The 26,422-nt window shown below is 40.3% G+C and overlaps 1 protein-coding gene across 3 annotated transcripts in view; it reads left to right on the top strand.

The window, feature by feature from the left end:
• Positions 1–21,405, top strand: part of cgnl1 (cingulin-like 1) — a 28,170-nt gene extending 6,765 nt beyond the window's left edge. For 2 of the 3 annotated variants that reach the window (XM_019270530.2, XM_019270529.2), the window contains exons 5-19: positions 57–146; positions 720–856; positions 1,923–2,061; positions 2,595–2,807; positions 12,092–12,298; positions 12,406–12,510; positions 12,602–12,754; positions 13,062–13,232; positions 15,814–15,975; positions 16,096–16,185; positions 18,625–18,708; positions 18,940–19,064; positions 19,355–19,463; positions 19,601–19,764; positions 19,853–21,405. In XM_019270530.2, coding sequence (XP_019126075.2) covers positions 57–146; positions 720–856; positions 1,923–2,061; positions 2,595–2,807; positions 12,092–12,298; positions 12,406–12,510; positions 12,602–12,754; positions 13,062–13,232; positions 15,814–15,975; positions 16,096–16,185; positions 18,625–18,708; positions 18,940–19,064; positions 19,355–19,463; positions 19,601–19,764; positions 19,853–20,009 — 2,106 coding nt within the window. In that variant the 3' untranslated portion in view covers positions 20,010–21,405. The remainder of the gene's footprint in view (positions 1–56; positions 147–719; positions 857–1,922; positions 2,062–2,594; positions 2,808–12,091; positions 12,299–12,405; positions 12,511–12,601; positions 12,755–13,061; positions 13,233–15,813; positions 15,976–16,095; positions 16,186–18,624; positions 18,709–18,939; positions 19,065–19,354; positions 19,464–19,600; positions 19,765–19,852) is intronic. The other variant, XM_019270531.2, reaches the window with a different exon arrangement.
• Positions 21,406–26,422: the final 5,017 nt, after the last annotated feature.

Genomic DNA, 26,422 nt, shown 5'->3' with positions numbered 1-26,422 from the left:
CCTCCAAGTATCAATAAGGAACAACCAACCCTAAAACATCTGTCTTCTTCTGTCAGTCCCTGGACTTTGCTGCACAGGCCAAAGCTCTGCAGGAGCAAAATGCTGAACTGGAGAAAAAAATGGCTGAACTGAAGAGACAACTTGAGGTAACAACAGTCCGATTGTAACTGTGCCACTGACACCAGCCTGTTTGTGTTGGCCTGTCTATTGCTAAACATGTTTTTGTTTGAGAATAACTTTTAATCAGGGGTTTGTTTAGAAAGATTACTGTTGTGTTTGCTGAATTTAAAGAAACATTTTGGGACTACTGGTTGGCTGTAGAATTGGCTACGCTTTAACACAAAGGTGCATTTTCATGAACATAATAAAAGAATAAACAGCTTAGTCTTTTTTGTCTAGACCTGCAAATCTGTGTTGTTTGTGTTTCAATGAAGTGAGAAGGAATTCAAAACACTCTTGTTTGTTTTGCATTAAAAGCTTAAATCACTCAAACTGAGTGTAACAGTTGGGAATGCTTACTTTAAAAGTCGGTTTATTTTAAAAACATGTGCCTATAAACATGTGGTTTAAAAAAAAAATCATCAACAATTCATTATCAAAACCAGTTGACTCCAAATTCCATAAGCCTGGTTCAGGATATGTACAATTATATAAGTATAGTATGTATAGTGTGTATATCTACAGTGAAATGCATTAATATTTGTGTGTTTCACCATCAGAACAACCAGGCTGACAAGAGGACCGTGGCAGGTTTGAAAGAGCTGCAGCAGGAGCTGGAGCGGATTGCAGAGGAGTGCAAGCGTCTGAAGGAAAAACTAGTCAAAACGGAGGCCGAGCTTCAGTCCACAGTGGAAGAGTAAGTGCATGGTGATGTACCTGACCAATGATAAGTTTAGATTAATTAACTAGCTTAGCTTTATTTACAGATTGTTGTCTTTAAAAAATTAAAAATTGCAAATGTTGATACATGTATTATTATTTTTTTTGGCTCCTTGTTGGCCTGTGAAAAGTATGAGCGGTGTATCAAAAGAGCCATATTTCTGGTCCAGGTAATATAATCAATATTAATAATAATAATAAAAAGAAACCATTAGCTTGACCTGTTATTCACCAGCTGTTGCTCAGCTCGACACTTCTGCAAACTGTCACTTTCAAACCATTGTTATATCTGTTGATGAAACCACTCAGAGTGTTGATAATTACTGAAGTGGTTACCATGTCAGTTCCTCTGTCTTATTATAAAGCACATTGTCTTCCCTCTGGTTTATCTTTCATCTTTCATCTTAATGTGTGCTCGGTGACTGATTTTACTTTTCATTCCGACAGCACTAACTGTGCAGCTCCTCTTCTGGCCCACCATTATTTGACTGATCTCAGTCTGATGTCCAAAATTTTGCCACAATCCAAAGCTTGTCATCTGTAGTTTCTTTCTCAGGATGAATGGCCCAGTACCAAACATTACTTAGCTTCTCTGAGACTATTCTTTTTATTTAAAACACATTTTTGCCTTTTATTGGACAGTTGATAGTGAAGAGGACAGAAAGCCCCGGCTGAAATCAAATCAGGCACATTGTGGTTACATGGTCAGCTACCGGTCGCTCCCATCTCTGTTCATTCTTCCAGCAGAAATAGATGTTCTGCTTCAGTCTACATGAATCACGTTTGGTGATTTGTTTGAGGTGTTACACATCACTTATCACCCTCCCCCTCAGTGTTGTCGTGTAGAGGCAGTTTAGACATTATTGGTTTGCTATCATTCAGGTATTCATTTTAACCTCTGTGCTCTGTGGGGCTCACATTGAGACCCAGTACAGGTGCTTCCATTTGCATGTGTGAATTAAGCTGCAGGTGTGCTGTGTGTATGTGCATGCCTACAGTATGAGTGCCTGTACTGCCTTGTGACAAGTTGTGTGGTTTGTCAGGCTGTTCCAGGTGAAGATGGAGAGAGAGCAATACCAGACGGAGATCAGAGACCTGCAGGACCAGCTGTCTGAGATGCATGACGAGCTTGACTCGGCCAAGAAGTCAACCTCTGATGGAGAGAAAGACATCATTATGGCGGTAATTCACAGTGCTCATTGTTCTAGAGAAGAAAAAAAAGATTAAGCTTGTGGAACTCATGGCAGCTGCTCACCAAACCCACCATGAAAGATACAATCTTTTCCATTGTGTCTTTTGGATACTAACACTTTGCGAATAAAACTATGTGGTAAAATGTATATTTGGAGTGAGTAAGTTAGGTGCCGTTTCAATGTTAAAAAAATTAACTTTAAGGCAGCAAGTGTAGAGACTAGCCTGGAAGGGACTGATTTATTACATCTCATACTACACTGCCATTGTTTGACACTGAAAACTTTCCAATAAAAACCTCCATATGGTTAAAGCTATATCTGAAAGATTTTTGTCTGGAGACACGACAGGATAAACTAACAAGCGAGGCCATACAATCTGTTTAATAAATGTGGTTGCAGAGAGAAAACTCAAAGACAAGAATAAACTGAAGGGTCATGGTCAAATGCTGAAGGTCAACCCTGGTACGATTCTACAAATTCTGAATTGATAAAAATTTAGAGAACTGTCTTCATTTTCCACAGGACATGATGCAGCTGAAACTGGAGATGCAGGAAGTTCTCCTGGCCAAGGAGGAGCACGAGGAGGTGCTCAGGAGGCGAGAGAGGGAGCTGACAGCTCTGAAAGGAGCCCTGAAGGAGGAAGTGGCCGTTCATGATCAGGAGGTGGACAAGATGAGGGAGCAGTATGAGAAGGAAATAAGCAAGCTGCAGGCGTCTTTGGAGGAGGCAAAGCAGGTGATCAGCTCACGTTTTGTTTCCCCTTCCTCCTTCCTCTCCTCAGTTTGTGTTCCCTCCTCCTCATTTCCTTCACTTTCTTGCCCTCCTCCCATGCCAGAAACACACCCTGTCAGAGAGGAGTGTGGAGATAATGTGCAGCATCAGGGGAGCTGTGATTGTGTATGTGTGTGTTTTGCATTGCAAGTTTAGCCATTCATATGTTTATCATCAGAGGTTTGGGCCTTTTTCACTAGTTTCACATCTGTGGTGCTGAATATCACAATGCTGAGACCCTAGTTTTAAAACAAGCAGATGTGACTGCTGTGTCTACAATAAGCCTAGCACTTTAAGTATGCAAATGTATTCTGTTAAACTTAAACTAGAAGTATGTAGCTTGAAGCAAAATGCCCAAGTTCAATTCCCTTTACTTTGTTGTTTGCTTTATGTTTTTATGGTGGGAAGCTGGTGAGGGATCCTGTTCTTGTCACTTCATTCTTGGGCACTACTGATTTGTTGGGGATCCTGCAGGGAAGTAAGTGGGAACAGGAAAGAATAGTATTATAAACCTCCTGCACTTAATGTCCTGATGGTGTAGCTCCTTGTTGGCCTGTGAAATGAATGAGCGGTGTATCTGAAGAGCCATATAACACCTTGTCAGGTCATATAATCATAAATAATATGATGTGTTGCTAATTGATGTGTTATTCATCAGCTGTTCTTTAACTTGGCATTCCCATGTACTGTCAACACTTTAACTCGAAAATGGTTTGCATGTAGAGCAGCAAAAAGAGGCAAAGAGGCCTTGATTCTTTAAACGTCTCGCTTGCATTGGCTTAGTTTATGGTCATGGTGTCAACATATGATTTGTTGTTGTGGCAAAACAAGTCCTAAAACAAGAATTACAACATAATTCTGCAGACCTACACTGAGCACACTGCTCTTCAGTCTGTTTCAGTGAATGACTCAGTTTCTCAGTTGCTGCAGTCTTGTGTATATGTTGAAAGACAAGTTAGTAACCGACTTTTCAATGTTTACAGAGTTCCTCCCACATTTCTGTTAACCCTGTAAATTCCGGTTATACATAGTTATAATATAATAAGCAGATGTTCTTTGGTGCATATCTGCTGTGTTAGTCATAAATTAGTGAGAAACTCTGCTAATAAAGTGCTTATATGTCCCAGTTTTTAAATGGTAATGTAATTGCGCTACATAACAAACAAAAACACACAGATTAGACTAGGATAGGATATTAACCTACAGCAGTGAGAAGTCATGCATGCATTTTTTCAAATGACATTAACCTCAGCTCGGGTTCACACACTTGAGCTGTGTCAGTAGAGCAAACTAATAAAATGAAAACGAAACACTCTGTAACAGTTAAATGTAGCTAGTCATTGTTTTTCATAACAGTCAAGTTTGGAGCTGTTTTTTTTTTATCTCATCTTGTTTCACTAGGGAGGAACATTTTACAGGAAGAATTATGTTTGATGATAAAATTTAGACACTTATCTAGACATGAAACTGTTAGGAGTTGCCTTACTGGCAGGGTCAAGATTGTAGCTTAGTAACAAGTCTCAAATAAAGGTCTTGATGTACTTAGAAGTGGATACAGTTCTGTGTTCACTACATTTGCAAAAATAAAAAGCATCTGAAAAGGCACACCTGCTTGAACCCTCCGTTATAATAATCAGTGTTATTCTGCACCAGAAAGGCGCCAGTGATGAAGCAGCCATTATTTAAACTGAACGATTAGATTACAGTCTGTTTTAGAGCAGAGTGGTTTGTCAGCTGTTTTAAAAGTGGAGGAAGGTGAGTTAGGATGAGACATGCATGGCAGGAGACAGGACACTGAAAGGACTGAAGACACATTGTTTTCAGTAGGTCGCCATGTGACTCATGTGTGTCCTGTTTGTCTCAAAGGCTGGAAGTTGTCCTTGTTCGGGGCTTCCTGCAGGCCTGGTGGGGGTCCACAGCAGCTCTCTGCAGCAAGAGTCTATGAGAACATTTCCTCTTGTTGAACAGAGGTACTGCTCCCCTGAGGGAGGATGTCATCAGGGGTTTACCCCTGCTTTGTAAACACTTGGCAAGATGAAGTCATTGTTTGTTTCTCTTGAAAGATATGAAAGGGTTTGCTCGTCAGAGGCTTTCGTTTGCGTCCTTGAATTAATGTTCCGTCCTCAGGTCAGACTTTGTAGATTAGTAGACTGCGCCTATTAATTATTATTCAGAAACATGAACTATATTCATCAACTTTATGCCTCTCCTTTTTATATTTGGTTTTTATATCACCAGGAACCCTGAAGCCTTGAAGTCCACAATGTTCAAGCATATGAGCAATAGTCTGAACTGCAGATTATGAGCAAGTCTTGACATTAAAAAAACTGCTTAGTATCTTATTGTGTGGAGGCAGAGTGAACTGTACATCAGTTTATTTTTCTGCTCCCATCTTCAACCAAAGTTCTGCTCCCCCCTCCTTTTGATTGGCTCTGACATTTTGTGGTGACCAGAGCGACCAATGCCAAGAAGAATGCTGGAAACTGGAGCACTAAATTGCTCTGTATGCTAGTTAATTGCAGTGGCAAACCATCACTAATCTAATGAGCTGTCGTTCCTGAGTTGCGTCGTGTCCCCTCTTCTTTCTGCACCCTGAAAGAGTGGGGGTAATTGCGGACCTCAGTCGCTGATGAATGATGAGTTTGTTTCACACAATAATAGCAGCGGGGGTTGGGACATGCTGAATAAGTGGGTCAGTATGCTGAAGAAAAGGGGGATGCGTGGCTGACCCCCTGAAAGGAGCGAGGGGCCTGTTTTGTGTCTTTAAACTGAAAGCTGCATTGTGTTTTCAATGAGGTGAAATCTGTGGAATTTCATCAAGGTTGAAAAAATCTTGGTCACGCTTTACAGAGAAGATATATGAATTTGCTTAGTTTGAACACTGCTTATGTGAGTTCTTAATATTCTGTACAAGCATTTGGAAGTGGATTTGATCTTTTAGTGTCAGCTTGTGCTGGTATGCAGAAAATGTAGAAAGATGAGGTGTGGTGAGTGTAGAGAAGGGTTTGTTTCAAGGAATGCTGGGGTCAGAGTGGAGAATGTGCACCCCGCAGACCTCCTTTTCCCCTCATCTCCAGCTCAGTTACAGTGCACCCGCTTCGACCTGTGGGAGACCCTTGGATCTTTTTCATTTCTGCCTCTTCAGGGTGCTGCATCTCCATCTCCACAGCGCTCCAGATTGTCAGTATTAGAGGCTTTAATAGGTCTCTCCCTTCCTAACTGTAAAGACAGAGTCCTGCGCTTATCACACCATTTCCAGCTCTTGTTATGTTTCACGTACAGCCCGGGGCCACAGTGTGTAACACGGCCACATTGTTATCACGCTCTCATCTGTAACCTCAATCCCAAATGCTGTATTTTTTCATTTCCTCACTCCACAGTTTCCACACAAGACTCTGCAGTGATCTCTCGCTCAACTAAATACAGTTCATTTTTCTGGCCTGTGTCATTCTCACCAGCATCTTTGCCTGCCTCTCAAGTAATCTCTGCCAGTGTGTGAACTGAAGTCTCACTGTCTGATCATCAAACTTACATAGCCCAGAGAAGAGTTCCCCCTCAGGCTTGTTTTGAAAGTAAAGACTCCCGCATGAGTCTGTGTGTTTGATGATAGCACTATATTTCCCAGCGTAGCTTTAGGAGCTGATGGAGGAAGCAGGCTGAGTGAGGAAGGAAATGATGGAGAGAGTTTCTGGATCTTGGAGACGGCAAGGAATTATCCCTGTTGAAATATTAGTCCTTCAAACAGCTTTAATGATAACTTTATAGATTTATGACATGAAGTACTAAAAAGCTTAATATCTAGCATTTTGGTCAGTTAAAGTTCAGCTTAAATGTTGCTGCACATTCATGTAAAAACCAAGCAGTGGTCTGGACTTGAGTGTTTGCTGATCCTTTACCACCAAAATAACTTCCAGGAGTCAAGTTAAATACCCATCTCTGATTGAGATGACCAAAACATTTGTGAGAAGTGGTTAAAACCTGCAAGTTTACTTTAATCAAGCAGTGGTTTTATAGGCAGTCAGTGAGTTTCTTGTGAGTTGGTAGGCGATAGTTGTTCTTTTTTTATGTTTTGTTATTCTGCCTTCTTCTAATCCACATGATTATGAAATAATGAATCAGTCTGAATGAGTCTATTAGTGTCTTAAATTACATTTTGATATTTGTAACCATGCTAGCTGCCTGGTTCAGTACATGACTTTATTGAATTTTGTGTGTTGGATCTGGATCTTGGGCGTTTCTTTTCTTGCTCACAGGTTTATTCAAACCTTGTCTTCTTTGGCTTTTGGCCTGGAAAACAGTTTTCTCCCCTCTTTGTCTCTACTGAGCCTTTGGTACTTTGAAGCCTAGAAGTCAAAGTCGGAGTCATCAACATCATGGCCTCTTTGAGTATCTGTATGGTCACAATCTCACTATTCTCTGTAAATCCCTGTTATATACAAACAGTGCTGCAAGCTTGCAGTTTGGCATTGCACAGAGACTCTTTTTAAAAGCAGGATTCTGTTCCCAGTTCTCCAAGGACAAGACAAGATTTGATTACCGTCCTCCTTTGACCAAAGAGATGCCAACGCTTCTCAGCTGTCGCGTTTTAATTTCTACTTCAATCCTTCCTTTCAGTCCATGACAGGCCTTCTGTTCCAGTTAACCTCAGGTTTGGGTAACTTCTTTTATGAGGAATGCTGTTGTATTTGTAACACATACTTAGTGCTGGCAAAGAAAACCCAGAGTCCCCCCCCAGCCAGAGAGGTATTTTTTAAAATTTCTTTTCCCGATATAAGGGTTAGGTTCAGGTGTTGTCATGTTATACCATACAGGAAGCAACTCGTACTCTAAATAACCTTGGCACTTCTGTTTTATTAAGTCATGTTTGGATATGTGACCCGTTTCCACCGAAGGCAACAATGGCATTTTTTCGTTGTCACAAGGTTACGTCACTTTTGCTGTCAAAAGCTCAAACCCACGATAGGAAAAAACTGGATAGGTGACATTGTTTTACCTCCCGTCACCCAATTAGTAAGCAGCTAACTGGCTAGTAAACATAAGATACATGTTTACATCACCATAACTGGTATGTCTTTAGACTTAACCCACATTTTAGCATCTTTGCAAAGTTCTAATGTCTATCTTTCTTTAGACTCAAGTTGTAAGGACAGAAGGTGATGTGATTACTTCAGTCCACTCCTTTAGAAACACAAATGCGAAACCTCCTCATAGCACCCATGAAGATTTGTTATTGGAGTATACAAATGGTAGTGCAGAATCAGCAGGTGGATATTCAAGCTTCCTGTGTTGGATCAGTAGTACAATCTGCAGGTAATAGGGAGGTGGAGGTCATGGTTTTACCACAACTGGTCTAAAAGTGTGTGCAAGAGGAAGGAACAGATGTTAGTGATATAATTTGTGAATGTCATGAGCTTTGGGTGTAGGAAAGAGGAAATGACTGAGAGGCTGGAAACATGTGAGTGAAGACTGACAGCAGGAAGAGAGAAAGGAAATGTGAGAAAACGTCTTCCTTATGGAACTTTTGGAAAAGCTTCATTTGGTATCAGCCAGTCAATTTGTCAGTGTTGCTGTGGGCCAGTTTTTGGAAGTGAAATCACGGTTAGCATGTTTTTGCAGCTGCTATAGAAGAAAATCATGTGTTTCAATGCATCCTGGTTTGAGTATCTGCAGCTGAATGCACCAGTGAAATTAGAAATCCAGAAACGGCTTCTCAACAGCATTTTAATAAAGAGAGTAATCCTTCTGTACACACCCAACAGCAACACATCTGACTTGATGTGATAACTGTTGTATTTGTTTGTGATATATATGACAAGGGCGTTGTCTAATGGCCTTTAATGGTTGCATCCAAAATACAAAACGGGTTATATAATGCATTAAATGAAGTTTGAGAAGGACTTTTTCAATGATCTAAAAAGGATAAACAAACCATAACCAGAGTTTTGGCAGCCTTTGCACTGAATGTTATGTTGTGTACCATTTTGTTGGGTTTTCTGTTAAGTTTGCCAGATGGTGAATGGGGACAAAAAAACATATGGAAAAAATACCTCTGACATGTTTTTCTTCAAAAAAAAAAGAAAAGAAAACACATACAGAGCGACATCAGGAATGGGGAGGGGAGAGAAATGACAACATGTTAGCAGCTGGCTTTGTGGAAACTATCCGTCTGTTTACAGTAATTCAAAATAATATTTAAAATGCAGATATTTTAATGACTTGTCGACTGCTAAAGACAAAATCAGGTGTACAGTACTCTTACCTGCTCACAAGAGCTGCATTTGCATTTGCACACTCATTTACTTACTCAAGTCTATGAACGTAGAGCATTATGAGTTTTATGGTTTGAAATTGTTCCCTATGAAAAGGATGAATCTTGCTGACATTTATAGAAGTTACTGTTCTCAGAAATGTGGAGCAAGTTCAGGAAAATGATGGACACTGCTTGGTTGTGGTTTTCTTGCAGCTGTATTTATTTTTAGGTCATTAGCTCTGTTGTTACGTTGGAAGCTTATTTGGTGGAAATAACAGAGTAAGCCAAGATTACACCACAGCACACGACCTGGGACCCATCCTTCACTTTCAGTATTTGTGCCGTGCTTCAAAGACTGCACAAAGTTAGTTAATGTGCAACTTTAAACAAACAGTTTGAGTACACACAAGACCTAGGTCAAACTTTGAGTTTAGATAGAGGAGAGGGGGAAAAAGTATGTAGATGTATGATATTACCACATATTCTTCTATGATATTGTACTAATACACTGAAGTCTGCTTGCATTGTCAGTCTCTTTGTTCAATAAAGAATTGTATTTAATTGACAAATTAAACAAATCATTGCCTAATAGCTGATAAAGTGATTGTTTTGTTAGTGCTAGTCCTTCATTGATTGTCAGGGAATCTTTAATGAATGATTAACCTTTTGTACTTAGTGAAGCCTTATAAGAAATTGAATAATAAATATACAGGAGATTAGATGGCTAATAGGTTCTCAAAGCTGTGACATTTATGTGTTAGAAATTCAGAAAAGTAGATCTTTTTAATGAGCGGTGGTAACACTTCATCACTGCATCCCCTCCTGCTTCCTTTCCCAGATAGCAGCCAGATGTCCCTCTCTTTGGCTGGGTGGCTTTGCCCATGCTTTTAACTCACATGACCCAGTGTGGGAAGTGGGACAGGCACAGAAGTGTGAGGGTAGTTGTGAATTTTGTTAAAATGGAGCACTGACACAATCCTGATGACGCTCTCTGTCAATGCTTTTATTATTGTAGTGAAAGCTGTGTTTATCCCCACATCACACCCAACCCATTTTTCCATTCCCGAGAATCCACCCTCAACACAGTCACTGGAATCCATGTGGTTGTATTGTTTCATCAGAGTGTTTTATTGTATTCATGTAAGCCTCAGAGAAAATGGCTTAATTTCAGGGAGAACTAGAGACCAGATTGTCCGGCCAAACAGCATCAGTCCATAAAACTGTAGATTGATTTACCTTCATGGAAATTGTAATGTTCATGGTAATGGTAATTTAGTTTGACTGTAGTTTGTGGTGCTGAGGAATTGTACTGCATTATTTCTGTGTGCAATTGTGGTTTAGTTACTGTGAAGTCTTTTTAGTTTTCTTCTATTTGTTGTGTAACATGGATTCTCATTTCTTCAGCTAATTGAGAGGTAAAACATTGTTATCTCTGGATTTGGCACTACTGAGTGTGTACAGGCTTCTCGCTCCTGTGACCAAACTAAATGACCCAGTGAGGCAGATGAGGGCGGCTCTGTGGTGACAGGGGAAACAGGTCTGACTGGCCTGCCACCACTGAAGCAGGGAGGGACCTCTCTAGTACAGGAGGTGCCTCTATTCAAGCACAGTGACGACAAGACGGGCTGACCAACAAGTGCCTTTTACCTTAGTTACAAAGAGTATTAAGGGGTGAAGACTTTGGATTTCGGCAGAAACTAAATTTTGCATTCGTAAATAAGTTACCAACTTCAAAACCTCCTTTAACTGTTCAGTGCTGTACAGTGTTAAAACTCGTGAAACTATAAACTTTTGCCTGCTTAGGCTAAAATCCACTAACTAACAACTTATTTCTTTACCATGCTTTAAAGGGGACATGTGTAGCATTTTTCCTGTTATATAACTGTCATAATGATCCATATTTTATGACTTAAAACATACATTTAATGTTCTTCCTTCTGTTGATGTAATTTAGCAGGAAGCCATCTGCTGCACAGAGTTTTGGAGCACTCCAAGAAGTTGCTGCTGAAAAACAAGAAGTTTTTAGTTCTGCTGTTTGTATTGATGCATTTTTCTGTGCCATCTTATCCGTATGTCACCACCTGAGTGACAAGTTACAGTTGTTTTTTTAAGGTGTGTGCGTGTGTGTGCTTTCCTGCTTTTATGAACACACATGCTGTACTTGTTGTACTTGGATGTCAGGATGTGCTTTGACACAATTTCCCACCTTGAGTGTTTATTTCATTAAACTTTTAACCTGTTTGATCTCTGTTATGTATTGAAACTGTACGTCGTTCTGTCTCCACAAGTGAGCGAGCGCAGGCATACCGTGTTGTCTTGAGATAAACAGGAAATTGCCAAACCAGTTTTTACATTCCATTTAAATATCTTGCTTCCAAACAAACCTTTGTAAGCCATTTGTCAGCTCACGCTGAAGGGTGTCATCACAACGGAAACCTGTTATCAGTCGTACTGACGTCTTGTGATTGTCATCGTTTTTTTTTGTTTCCGTCTCTCGAACTGACACGTATTTCCTTCTGTCTCCCGCTCTTACTCTCCTACACAGCACTCCACCCTGACATTTCTGTGCCAAAGCACACTCTTCATTCATAAATCTGTACACTGAAAGTGGTCACAAAGCCAAAGCCATGTCACAGCAGTGTATCAGGTGGAAAAACATTGAATCTAGCGACAGAGGAGAGTAGCAGGTCCAGCTTGCTAACCTGCTGACTTTGTGTAGCCCTCAATCAGCAGAGGCTAATGAGAGCCCAGATTTAATTGACATCATTTGTGGTTTATTATGAAGTGTAAGAGAATTACAGGAGCACATTGTTATTCTGTGTCTCCACAGCAACAAATCTTCAGTGAGAAACTAAGCTCTTCAAACAGCTTTTTGTTGCAGGAGGCATTTGAAAAAGTCTGAAATGTTCCAACGTGAATCATTGTTCCACTGTCCGTTGAGTGTCACAGACTTCTGACTCCTTTGTACTGAATCCTCGTGTCCCGTTCTGATCTGCAGAGCAGCGCAGTGGTGGTCCGTGAGAAGGCTGAAGTTGAGGCAGCCAAGGGTGCAGTGGAGGGCCAAGCAGGACGGCTGACCCAAGAGGCAGAGCGACTGCGCAGGCGGGCGCAAGAGCTGGAAAATGAGGTGGCCAAACTCAACCGCATCATCGATGAGGCCAAGCTACAGGAGAGCAGGCTGGGGGACAGAGTTGGTCGACTGGAGGTGAGAGGTCAAAATGCAAAAAGTCCCAGAACTGAACAAAACTGCAGCTTGTTTTAATATACTGCTGTAACATATTATACTACATGAAAATCCTGTCCGCTTAACAGAGAGAGAAAAAGCAACTGGAAGAATCTTTGGCTGAAATTAAAGAGCAAGAAGAAGAAATGTCACGTGCCAATCGAGCGTTGACCATTCGGTTGGAGGATGTGCAGGTGAGATTAGTAACGCTGCACTAAACTGCATATTGAGAAGCGTGGATTTCTATCACAGTTTGAGATATTTAATATTGTATCCTTTTTATAGAGGAACTTGACCAAACTGAGCATTGAACACAAGGACTTGGAAGAGAGGTTACAAGAGGAGAGGACACAGAAGGAGCAGTTCAAGAACATGAAGAACGACATAGAGGATGAGAGGAGGTTGCTGGACCGTACGGTGGAGAAACTCCAGAGAGAGGTGAGTGCACTTGAGTCTGTAGCTCAGTAGCAGTGTTATTTTGCTCTTGAAGAAAATCTTGAGTAGTGCTAGGAAAGGGTATGTGAAAAGCTGAATTTATTTGGGCATACTGGTTAAAAATACCAACTTCATTAGGGCAGAAATAGTAAAAGCAAGAATGCCAAATTAACATTTTCTTTTCTATGATAATTGAAGTATTGCACTTAAGTTTTTTGTTTTAAATGAAAGGAACTGAAGTCATTCTTAAAGGCTTGTTTTCTCACATTTCTTTCTCTATGGCCTGTACTCCATCTCGCCGTGCCTGCAGATGAACGATATTGTGGATGCATCCCAGTCGTCCACCAGGGAGCTGCAGGAGCAGATTGACATTTATAAAGAGAAGAACCGTCGGGAGCTGACGGAGCTGCAGAGACTTTTAAAGGAGCGAGGACAGGAGCTGGAGAAGTACCTACTCGCTACCAAAACCCTGCAAGAAGAGGTACATTTGTCTATGCCAGCCTCATCTAACGTAATAGGCGCAGATTTGAGTGCTGACACTGCTCCTATGGCGGGAGTGGTCAAATCAAGGCCATCATTAGTCAGCCAAACCGAGGCCTCCCATGCAGAACAGCAGATGATGAGCCATTGCTCCAACTCAACCAGTTTAACCCCCTCCCTTCAACATCTCTTTCTTCAGAGAGAAATGTCATCACTTTGGTATTTCCAGCTCCCTGCTGCCCACTCAAACCCAAAACACTATATTCAAGTGAAATCGCTGAGCCGAGTTTGAACCAAAGAAAATCTCTGTTCTTTATTAAAATTAATGTTTATGCTCAGAGGTAAGATTAAAATGTAAATGCGGGGAACTGCATTACAATGCTTTGATGGTGAAACTTGACTGCTCTGCATTGTTTGCATTCAAGTCATTTATCCTTGTCAGCACTTTGGAATGTGAAGAATGTTTTTGTTGAAAGTAGAAATACATGAATGCGAATAATTTATGTTAGAAATAGGACGGCTTATGTTGTTTTATTTATCGATCAAATATTTGTTTAACGAGGCGGGGTTGGGATTGACGGTGACAACTCTGGAACAGTTTTGTAGTTCAGTGGAAGCAGAAATGCTTCAGGATATTGTGAGATATAACTGGGTTCAGGGAGGAAAGAGCTATAAGCAACAAAGGAGTAATACAGATAACAGTACATAAAAACATCCATCTGCAGATTCCTGAGACCGTGTGAGTTATAGGGTATTGGGTGAATAAGATATAATGGATTGTCACCCTTTAGTGTCGGTTGTTCAGCTTATTTCAGATCCAGAGTCTGCAAATATAAAAGAATGATTTTCTTTGGAGGTGTTTGACTTTTCTGCTGGTGTGATGAACCGATGTTATGATACTGTCCTACCACTGATTTGTAGCAGAAACATATTTTGCTGTTTTCCAGAGCTGCACACTAAATATAAACCTGACACTTTCTCTTACAGTGAGTTCAAAGTCTTAAATGTCCAGTGTGTAGGATTTACAGAATATGGCAGAAAATCGTCACAGTAATTGAGGAAAGAATATCAAATATGCAAACCACATGGAGTGTTTCACCACTAGTGGAAACAATGTTTTGTGCTATACCAACATGCAGACAATATGTACACCAAAGGTACAGGGTCATGTGATTTGATGACACATTTCTGCTGACTTCACAGGAAGGTTGTTCGAGGTAACGTGCCCTGAAAGAATCCATGTGTCAATTAAGGTAGAGAGGACTGTAAACAAGCAGATGAAATAAGAATAAAGGGTTTGCTAATGTTTTATGAGGTAGGAAATATATTCAGCATGTTTGTTGCACACACAATGTGCTCAAACTCTAACCCTGTAAACAAACCTGTTTATAATAACTCCACTGGGTACCTTTTTTAATCGAGGTTTTGGCAGGCTATGCCCTGATTTTTTTAGGCCAAGAGGCTTCCTAGTAAAGAAAAAAGGAGTATTGACTTTTTCCTGCCCTGGAATGAACTTTCTACCAGAACCTGTAGTCATTACTTCCAGCCATTGGTTGACATGCGTAACATAGTGTCACCCTTACTTATCAGGATGTTCCGGACAGCGGTTTAAGTTGTACATGTGCTTGTAAGTAAAGAGTATATGTATGAACAAAGTCAGCATCCCTTTTTCCTGCCTTCATCCATGGTGATGTATCTTTGTCCAGCTGGTGCACAGGAAAAGGAGGATGTCAGTGTTGTGATATCATTGTTGTGAAAGCTGTGCTGGCAGGATTCACATCCTTCTCCTCCTCCAGCTCTCCTGAGAAACTGATTGCTCTGGACTAGGCCGAGTGAGTCCACTTTTCCAGCTGCTCTCAAATGCCCTATCCGTCTCCTCCCATGTGAACTTGGCAGACAATCACTAAAATATCACATGTAGATACATGCCTCTACTTGAAGACTTTTCAAGAAACACCTGGACAAGAAGACGGATATCACTCCCTAAATCTGCTTTATTCATTTGTTAATACAGCAATTAATCCATATCCAAAGTGAGAGGAGGAGGCACAACTGTCCTGTAACACTTATTATTAAATCTTTGTATACTCAGCTTCAGCTCCATGGCTTAAATGAGGCCTTACTTAAGTATTTATGTGATGAAATATGGTACAGTTCTGCACTAATGGCCAAATATTTGTTCTGGGTGAGAAATAAGGGCAGGTGATGAATTCTCATTGTCTTAGCATTAAGCAGTGGGGGCAATTTTCCAGCTGTGGGGGGCACTGCTGCTGAATGAACACAGGGGGAGACGCTGGCTGCACTGGATTCATTAGTCACTCAGGGGAACCATATAACCATAACCATAAAATAACTTCCCTAAGCATAAACTAAATTGTTGGCCATCACTACAACAGTAATACTTGATGTGAAGCAAGATGACATATGAAAGAAGGAGATTTCAAACAGGAATGCAAGGTCTAATCCACACTTGCTGCAGAAGTATTTAGAACATGGTGCGGGGCTCAATGAGACACCGGACCCCTGTAAGCAGTAAGCAGCAGTGATGTTTCAGAAATAACATGTTGTTTGTTTCGTTTTAGTTGTCACGCCAGGAGGAGGACCTGCGGCGGTGTCAGAGGGAACGAGACGAGGCTTTGCTCAGGGAACAGACGCTGGAGAAACAGGTCCATGATCTTGAGGTGGCAGCTGAGACAAAGGCCCACACTAAAGAAGACAAAGCTCGACACATCAAACTCATGGAGGTACGAAATGATGTAAAAAGAAAAAAAAAGCCTATGACACTCATTTAGGATATCTGAATATCTCAGTAAACCTCAGAAACAGCAAACGGCAGATAGCAACACTCCCGCTTTGTTTTACAGGACAGGATTACTCAGCTGGAGTTGGACCTGGATGAGGAGCGTCAGAGCGGAGACCAGCTGATGGACAGGATAGACCGAGGAAGAGATCAGGTAAACACACACACACTCACACAATCACACTCAACACATTCTCATTATTAGTTCTCACCTGCGTCAGTGACCTGCTGTCCATGTTCACTTAAGTTCACACAGATGTGTCTCTGTTCCATCTCAACCTGTAAATGATATCCAGATCTCCTGTTGCTTTGTCTTCCACCTCTAACATCATGACCGCAATCACTAATCTCTGAATGAAACGAACATGCAATCGGTTTCAGGTCTCAAACACAGCCCTGAAAGAGTCAATTCACATGTTTCACATGCAGGTTGATGGGTTATATCAGTGCTCTCTCAGGTATTTGTGTCTTTACGTATAATATCCACACTATCCACAAATTCTCAATTTAGTTCTGGTCTGGATAAAGTGGATGGAGTTTTGCTTTGTAAGATGATCTTGCATAATCATTCAGATTGGCGGCCTGCCAGCGTGGTCTAAGAGCGTCTATCCAATTTTCATGCATCAGCCACAAAAGATCCTTCTTAATGCACTGCCCGAGCCAAAATATGCGAGCTGCCAAATGTCTCAAGTTTTCAGGTTGCAGAGTTCACTTGGAAATTACGCTCAGTAACTTCATCTGGAGAACAAATCCAGTTCTTGTAAAGTCAGTTTTTATATCCTCGCGAGCAAATGCTCCAGTTTTCCTCCCTCGCTGATAAAGCTGCTGACGGAGGCACTGTGAAGTAAGATTTAGATAAAGTACGTGTGCTTTTTAGGATTGTTGTTTGTTCGTGGGAGAGTGCTTACTAATCAGAGGGACGATGTTGGTGCTGGAGTTTTTGGAATAACACTGCTTTATTGCAAACTCTACTGATTCTTTGCTAATAGAACAGTATGTCTTGTGTAGCACATATAGTCCAGCAGTCAGAGTCTCATGGCACATTTGCAACTCAAAACTATGAGCTCCAAAGACAGGCCTGTGAGATTTGGCTTGGTTACAGGTTCCTCTCAGTCTGGAACTGACACACATTCAAAGGTTGTGACCAAAATTTGAAATTGATTTGCGTAGCAACATCAAGAGAGGCTTAGTGTGGTTGAGTAGAGTATTTAAATCTCCTTAAATGGTTTCTCTTTTAAAAGATTCTTGGCAATAAGAAAAGAGTGGCATTGTGACTGAGTGGCATTGGTTCAGCATGAGGCTGAGGTCGGTTGTCAAGGCAACGCCCGAGCTTTGTGCAGTCAGAGCGGAGTACGTTAAGAGCTAGCGGTGTGTGTTTTGTGCGCACACACACACGTGTGCATGCGGGTATGTGCTGGTGTGTGTGTGTGCTCTAATGTCTGTAGGGATGAAGGGGGGGTGGGTGTATGGCTATGGGGTGGTGGGGTTGCAGCAGAGGCAGCAGGAAGAACACCTGCGTCTCTCCTGGCACCAGGTGCTCCTCTCCTGTCTAAATGAGAGTAATCTCCCCTCTCCTCTCCTGCCGTCTTTCACAAAGCAGATTAGTTTCGCTGTATGTTCCAGTCTGCTGATTCAGCTCCCTCAAGCACTGTGCTGGGTGCACCAGTTATAGGGGCCATCGTTCATCAGAGCAGCCCACTGTCACCCACTAATTGGCATAAAATATCACCAATTCTAAGCTCCCCTCACAAAGAAAGAACCATCACCGCTATATCGATTAGTTTTCATCCTCCCTTTCTTTTGAGCTCGACTATCGCTGAACAGTCCATGAAGTGAGGCCTCTCTGAGTTGAGTTTGTTTTGTTTTGTTCAGTGAGTGGATATATGATGACAGCAGATTAGTATTAAAGGAAATATTTGGACATTTTTAGATAAGCAACTTATTCACCTTCCTGGCGAGATCTCATATCTGTCCATAAAATATAAAGCTAGCAGCCGGTTAGGCTCACTTAGCATAAAATCGAACATCTTGCCTGGTAAAAAAAAATCTACCAACACCTCTAAAGCTTACCATATTCACATAAGCAGTCGAGATGTACATGCTGTCCACAACTTCCCGCTTCACCTCTGGTTTAGTTAATCAATGAGCTTTAGCTTTCTGATTCTCCATACGAGTGGTTTTGATCTTAATTCAGTCTATCAGATAAAAAGTCAAACAATTTTACATTTGCACACAGTTCACAAATGTTTTGCCACGTTTTAAAGTTAATATTTTATATCTAGTCTGAAAGCACACAGCTATATTTTCTTGACAGAAACTATTGTCAGACTTTTAGTTTTTACACTACAACCCAGTATCACTGAGAGTTTACATGAAGATCTCAACAAAAAGTGGAATGCAGCCAAACAAGAAAATCCACCCCACCAATTAACTGAGGCCCTTTGAGCATTAACTCTTCCATTGTTTAGAATTTTGACTCACGCGCTGCACCGGCTCCTGTTGCCAAGTGAGTCTCAGACTCTGTGTCTGATAATAATTGTCATCAGACTGTGTGGGACTGTAGCGATGACAGTGTCTGGACTCGGCTTGACAGGTGGAGCAGATGAGGAATGAACTCCTGCAGGAGAGGGCTAGCAGACAGGACCTGGAGTGTGACAAGATGGCTCTGGAGAGACAGGTACACACTCTCCTGTCTGGAGGAAAACAACTACACACACAGTGTTAGTCTACAAGCTCACAACAAAGCACCAACTCATTTCATTCATATGTCTTTTCATCATGTTCATTTGATTGTATCCATCCTTACATCACTTTCAAATTTATACCATTCATACGCTGATATGATTATGGTTTAAACAGGCATTTGTCCAGTTTAGCACCTCACTGCTTTTCTCGCTGTGACCTCCAGAATAAAGACCTGAAGAGCAGAGTGTCTCATCTAGAGGGCTCCCAGAAGTCCAACAAAGAGGGCCTGGTAGCCCAGCTGGAGGAACGCATACAGGAGCTGGAGGAGAGGCTGGAGGGGGAGGAAAGGTGAGACGAAGACTTCGACTGGGAATAGGGATGAAGTGCGCCACGGTTAAGATGATGTAGGAGAAAAGCTTCAGGGGGAAGGTTGACTGAGAAGTAGAGAGGTTCATTAGGTTGGATATGACAGCCAGGCGGTGACTTCTAGCTTCCAGATGAAAGTTGGAGTTCATACTTAGACACTGATGGATTTGGGCTACAACAACTGACCAGCTCTTAATTCTTTGAGTTTTAAGATTTGTGCAAGTCCGAATTATGTATGACATGTATGATGCATCATGCTGCATGTGTTTCAGGGAGCGTGCCAACCTGCAGCTGGTGAACCGCAGGCTAGAGAGGAAGGTAAAAGAGATGATGATGCAAGGTGAAGAAGAACATAACTCACTGCAAGATCAAAAGGACCAAGTATGTAATACAACCCTATAATCATCAGACATCAAACTTAATTCACTACAGACATTTAATTAAGTGAATAGTCTGCATTATAGTGATAATACTTGTTGATCCCTTTTTAATCCTGTGCGTGTGTATTCTCCTTGAAGTTGAATCTGCGTCTGAAGGCCTTGAAGCGGCAGATGGATGAGGCTGAGGAGGAGATCGACCGACTAGAGCACAGCAAGAAGAAGCTACAGAGAGACCTGGATGAGCAACAGGAGGCCAACGAGCAGCTCCAGAGCCAGCTCAAAGCTCTGCGAAATGAGATGAGGTAAACAACAACAACAACAAAATAAGATGAAAACAATACACAGACATTCTCAGTGTGCTTAGTTACAATATTGTTCTGTCTCATCCAGGCGTAAGAGCAACTCTGCTCCGCTGCTTAACAGTCTGCATGACGATGACGACGATGACGATGACATCAGCACTGATGGGGAGACGTACTTCAGCTCATCATCGGGTTACAAGCGCTCCTCGAGTCAGGATAACATCTTGTCCACCTTCTCTATGTAAACAAACCATAAAGGTTGAGCATAGCTGCTGTATATTCATCACTGTCGGACCAAACGGCTGAAGATCTGTGTGAACAAAACTGTAGACATTACACCGAAGCATCTGTGTCAATATTATTTCCAGAGACTTTCCAGCTAATATTCAGATCATTTAAAATGTTTGGGTTTTTTTGTGCAAATATCCACACTTCATATCTCCAGGATAATAATTCTGGGTACAATCTCAATGTCCATAAATTCACTCAGTATTATTTGAGCAGCTCTGAGATCAATGATGACATTTTTGATGATTTAGTCCGTCCCGTAGAAATGTATATACTGTTTTAATCTAGTGATTTTACATTCCCACATTTAGTCTTGTGTAAATTTGTCAGTGCTATTCTGAGTGGATTACACATGCTTGTCAATGATTATTCTAGCGTTAGTAAACTTGAAAACGCACTCTTTAATGCACTGTAAAACAACACCTTTGAGTACTGCCTTTGTGAACAGTGTGAAGTTATTAACACTTACTTTTTTATGCTTATCGTATATGTTAAATTTACATACAGTATCTGAATATTAATTTTTGTATCATGCAGTCAAATAAAATATATTTTCCTTTTTTTGTTTTTATTTTTAAAGAATGAAGATCAAATTCGAATATATGAAGTGAGGATGACAGAATCTTTTTTTTTTTATTTATTCATATACAAAATCCTGACTCAGTGACGGGTTTAGGGAACAGTAAATGAGGGACTTTGTGCACACATTCATTTTATACAGTTTTATATGGTCTGACTACATAATATAGATCCATTAAAATGTTATCAACAGGCATTCATTGTCAGTTTATCACACATGTTACTCCAAACATTAATCACACCACAGTATTACTGATAAATCTACTGGGAAAGGGTGCTGCATACAATCATTTGAATCTCAATCTTTCTTTTTTCATTTTTCTTTTCTGAGATTATTGATTACTGAAGACAATTATTATACTGCAAACACTTGTTTTTATCTTCAAACTGTGGTGTTTTTTTTGTTGTTGTTTTTTTTTCCCAATGTTGATACCGAACATGTCTTTTTAATAAACCTTGTTCATGTGTGTTTGAATCATGTCACCATGTACAGTACATACTATGGCCTTGTAAATGCCTGTAAAAGAATGTGTGGATCTTACCTTGAACCGAATGAGGGAATTTCTTCACATGGGATAAACTGACAATTGATGATGTTTTTGCTACACTGTGATTATTTGCACTCTCTGTTGACTCTGTGCTGAATATGCCCAAGTCTGACGCCTGTTGAGGGAGAGTGGATTGAGACAAATTCCTGCCACTACCTCTCTGTACACATTTATATGTTCATAAATCCTGCTGAGACTAAAATAAAGTTACTTCCAGTTATTCTCACATGGTTTGCCCTTGTTTAATTCCTGGAAACTGATTTTAATATTCAGAGATCTCCTCCAGACCTTTCACATATAAAAATACATATTATCATTTACTGTTAACATGTTTGCAGCTATTTTACCATCACTGTCTGGATTATTTCAACCTCTTTCTGATAGAAATCAACTTGTTTTGATTTTTTTGTGTCAGAATCTTGAACGAACAATAAGAGACGCTGCTTGAGAATCAAGAAAAAGGTCACCATAGTCCAGAAAATTCAAGTTAAGTCACTGCAATGACAGATAACGGTACTTGCACTATACAAAATGTGACGACAAAGTAACCAAAGCAATCGGATACGTAGCAGGAAACAAAGAACAATAGTTTGCTTTGGAATGTAGTGGAAATACTCAAGAAAAGTACAAGTACCTCAGAAATTATACTTGTGTAAAGTACTTGAGTCAGTGCACCACTGGTTTTGAGATGATCTGATTGGTCACTGACCGCATTCGTCCTCTGATAAAATCTCAGTGGGGTCAAAGCAGCTGTGTCAATAGCAGCTCTTTATCTTTCATTTCATACTCAGCAGGTCAGTATTTTTCCTGCTGGAACAAATGAAGCATATGAATCTCGTGTTTGGGCCTGATCACCTTTCAGTGCAGATCTTTGACCTCCTTCAGTCTCTGGGGTAAAAAAAAAAGAAAAAAGAAAGAACAGATTGATTCCTGGTGTAGAGCTGGAGCACACAGTTTAAAATATATTTCTTTGATTCATTTACGTCACAATCTACAGATCTGTTTTTACTTTTCTCTGAGTCAGTGCCGCATTTCACATAAAAACTGTATGTGCAGTCTCTCCTTGTCTGAAACCTTCTTTACATTCGTACCTACCAGCAGAACAAGGAGGTGAATAGACTGGGCTTTCTTACTCTCACTAACTGACTGGCTTTTGTTGGCAGGGCATGACCTTCATTTGTTGCTATTCTGTGTGGAACAAACAAATCAACCTTTTGAGTGCCACCACATTATCTCTCTCTCTCATGTGCCAAGCCAAGCAGTAAACTCATAGGGGCTGCAAGCAGGACGGCTTAAAAGGGAAAAGTTGTGTATGCTTAATAAGGTGATCATTCTTGGGATTCCTTTATGTGCTTGAGTGACTGCTTGGAAATAATGAGACAGACAACTGAGAGAGAGAGAGAGAGAGAGAGAGAGGTTGTCTTGAAGAGACCCGTGGGTGTTTTGTCACGTGAAGGGTTTAGATTCACATGGAGCTCACTATTTCAACATTTCTAAATTGGAAACATACAAGTTTTACAAGTAGTACAGGGATCTAGAAAAAAAAAACTGGTTATTCAGTATAGGCAGACAGAAAAAATAAAAACAGCTGGGCAGGATTTTTTTGAAAATGTCACAGTGTCATGCTGCCCCCTAGCTGTCGTAATGTCTTCAGAAATATTAAGTTTCATAGCTGTAGTTCTTTTCTATAAACTGAGAGGTGATAAGAGATCAGAAATGAACAGAAAAAAAGAATATTCAACATTATACATTCAACTAAGGTGAGACAAGTAATGTCAGTGAATTTTTACATTTGGAGTTACTTTGTGTGGTCACTGACAATGGAAATGCCCTCTCTCTTTCTGTGCCCCATTATTTTCCCACAGGTATAAGCATTAATAATGAAGTGGTAAACACTAAATGGTTTGTTAGTGGGAGTGGTGGCTGCTGGTTTTTATCACTAGGCTGAGCGGTCAGACCTCTGCAGACCCAGTGGGGCATAAAGAGGGAGGTCTTCTACTGAAACAACCCCCAGATATTTCCATCTTGATGATTAATAGTTCTGCTGTAAGACTAAATAATTAATGGCTGGTTTACTGGCTATAGCGTGAAGATAAAAGGTGGATGGAGTTCACCAACCAGTTCTTATTTTTAGATCAACACCCACAAACTTTTATTGTGTTTTTGTTTTTCCTAAAACTACTGACATTACTCAGTTGGATGCCTCAGCAGGTCAAACCTGCTTTCAAGGCTTTTGTGTTTGTTGAGTCCCTGTCATGTATTTTAACAACACATACTGTACTTCTATTGTGTGACTCATATGTGTTTTACACAGCTGAGTCCATTTCTGTAAAGTAATAAAGGAAGATTTAACTCATATTGGCATCATAAATTTCAGAAAATTCTTCCAGCTGAGCAACTTAAATAAACTCACAGATGATCAGTTTTTGTTGCATCATATAGATGGCCAACAAAACATTATTAAATGCATCATAAGCCTGAGCTATAGAGGAGATAATTGAGGGGGGAAATGTGATAATCCCTTTCACAGTAGAGATTATAAAAAGCACACTATCCCTTAATTACTCTTGTGTACAGGTAAAGGTGACGGGCATGTGGCAGAAATGTCAGCAACCAACAGGTTCAACACGTCTGTTCCCTTTTGAACGAGGTCACTCAGCTCACTGAACAAGTGATTTAACAAAGGCTGTTATAGATCCATAAAGTTGCTCACATTTCCTTTTACGCTGAGCAACTTTCAATTGGAACAACTCTAATTTCTCTCATTTTTCAGATCTACACATTGTGATCCTCCTGCTCATGTTAAGTCTTTTTTTAAATTGGAGGAATCCAAAGAAACCCAAAAAAATCCAAAGTCCTGATCTTGTGCAAAAATAAATTCCGTGGTTGAGTCAAAGATAATGAGGCTTCAGCAGTTACACAAATAAAATCCTCAAAATTGATTGTGTTTGCAGTAGCAAATTCCTTCTTTGTGTTACCATCCCTCCCTCTCTGGTCAGGAAGGAAACACAGTTTGAATTTTATAGTAAACAGTCTGTAACTATGAGAGATCACCACTTGACTCCTGTTTGTTTGTGAACTACTAAAGTTTCATATTTGCCTCGGCTGAACTTTGGAAGTAATTTTTACAAGGACGAAGAACTATAATATATATGGGCATGGCAGTATTATTTAAGACAAACCTGATAAAAAAAATCTGAACCTATCTTTTAAGGCTCGGGTCTTCAACAGGAGGTCTGTGATCTCTAGGGGCTTCTCAGAGTAACTGCAGGGGGGGCAGCTAAATGATTTATGTCTCAAAATACACGTTAACATTTGAATCCAACTTATCATGAGATAGATTGTGTATTCATGTATTGTAGGCTCAGTTTAACATGCAACACAATTTTATACTATAATGCACTATCTCTCTATCAGCTATGGAGTCCTTAACCTGAAAAACGAAGACCCATAAAGAAAGACAAGAAGAAGTTTGTGCAGCAGCTTCGATTTACATGGGTTAAAAGTTCATTCTTCTCTAGTTACACATGGACAGAAACAAAGAAAGATCTTTGAATGACCCCTAAAACAATGCATGAAGTTCAGACTGTCAGTTGGCACGCATTTCTGAACACAGTGCATCATTGTGAAGCTCTGTCTTCTTTATCACCGACGGCACATTCGTCTGTCAGCAGCTGTAATGGTGCTTTTCTGTCAGGCACTCATTAGGTACAGCTCCATCTGAATTCCTCCATTCCTGTGATGTTGAACAGACAACAGCTATTGTTGTTGGTTGATCACATGTATTGTAACAACAACAAACAATACTCATACTTTACTTATTAGCAAATTGTACCGTATTTCAAATCACAATGATGTCCCTGTAAGTGTGTTGTACTATTATATTTGAAATTATTATTAGATTGTTAGAACTACTAAATTGTGTAAACAGAATTTTTATTGCTGTAGCTGGCTCATTTCCAGTCAGACCTTGTGTTATGGATGTTTACCTACACCTTTATTTCCAGTAGATTGGATTATTATAATGCAAAAGCTCCTCAGCAACTCAAACTTATTCAGAACGCTGCTGCTAGGCTCCTGACGAAAACTAAGAAATACAACCACATTACACTTCTGCATTTCTAAAATGACTACTAGTCACACAGAGAATTAATATGAAACTTTTATTGCTGGTCTATAAACTTCTCTGGCTCACCATACGAAGCTTCTTGGAGCCTCAGGGGATCTGGGCTGAGCTGAATGACTGTATGTTCCAAGAGTTAAAACAAAACATGGGGAAGAAGCTTTTTGTTATCATGCAACACAGACCTCCCAGATAATATAACAAGCCTAGACTCTGACCACTTTCAAGTCAACGCTAAAACGTTTCTACTTTACACTGCCTCCTCTACCCTGTAGAGTTTAGCTTTTTTGTTTTAACTGTTTCTGCTCAGGATGACACAGATAAACATGAATTTTCAGTTGTCTTGGCCAGGGTATTTTTAATGAATGAACACTATATATGGGGGTAGGGGGAAGAACTTTACCATGTATGATCTTCATTCATCTGTGGATGGTGAGGTTTCTGACCAAGATGAGGCCTCAAAATCAGAGCCAGATTAGAATCAAGAAGGATAAGATACAATAAGAACATTTAGGAAGTTCATTCACAATGTGCATCTAACCGTAGAGTATTTTAATAGTATTTTCCTTTTGTATCTTGTCTGTACTTTTGCACTTTTTAATTGTAAATCTTTTACCATTGCTTCATTTTTATTGCGTTGTAAAGCACCTTGACTTGCCTGCACCATGACAATCTGCAGATTGTCTTTTGACTAATCAATTAATTGTTTAGTCTGTTGAAAGTTAGAAAATGTGACACCAGTACTTCACACTCCAAACCAACAAATTACTCATCTTACTGTCATTGAAGACAAGTAAAAGTCAATTAATAAAAATCGATTCATCGTTTCGATCTAATGAACAGTTCAATCTATAACAATTCATCACATTTGTGTATGTACGTAAGATAAAATAGTTATTCTACGACTCTCAAACAACTGTAGTGTAGTAGAAAGTTCAATATTTCCATTTGAATTGTAGATGACAGTAGGTACGTACCTCCAGTTTGTACTGAAGTACAGTACTTCAGTAAAGTATGTATGTTGCTGCTTGTTGACATGAATTAACATAAGAAGCAAACTAAATGTAATTGCTTCTCTAGTCGTTCTTATGAGAGCAGCCATGTGGCATTAATCCAAGAC

Source organism: Larimichthys crocea, chromosome VIII (genome assembly GCF_000972845.2).
Source record: "Larimichthys crocea isolate SSNF chromosome VIII, L_crocea_2.0, whole genome shotgun sequence".
Lineage (NCBI taxonomy): Eukaryota > Metazoa > Chordata > Actinopteri > Sciaenidae > Larimichthys > Larimichthys crocea.
The sequence above is the reverse complement of the archived record's forward strand: the minus strand, read 5'-3'. Positions and strand labels throughout refer to the sequence as shown.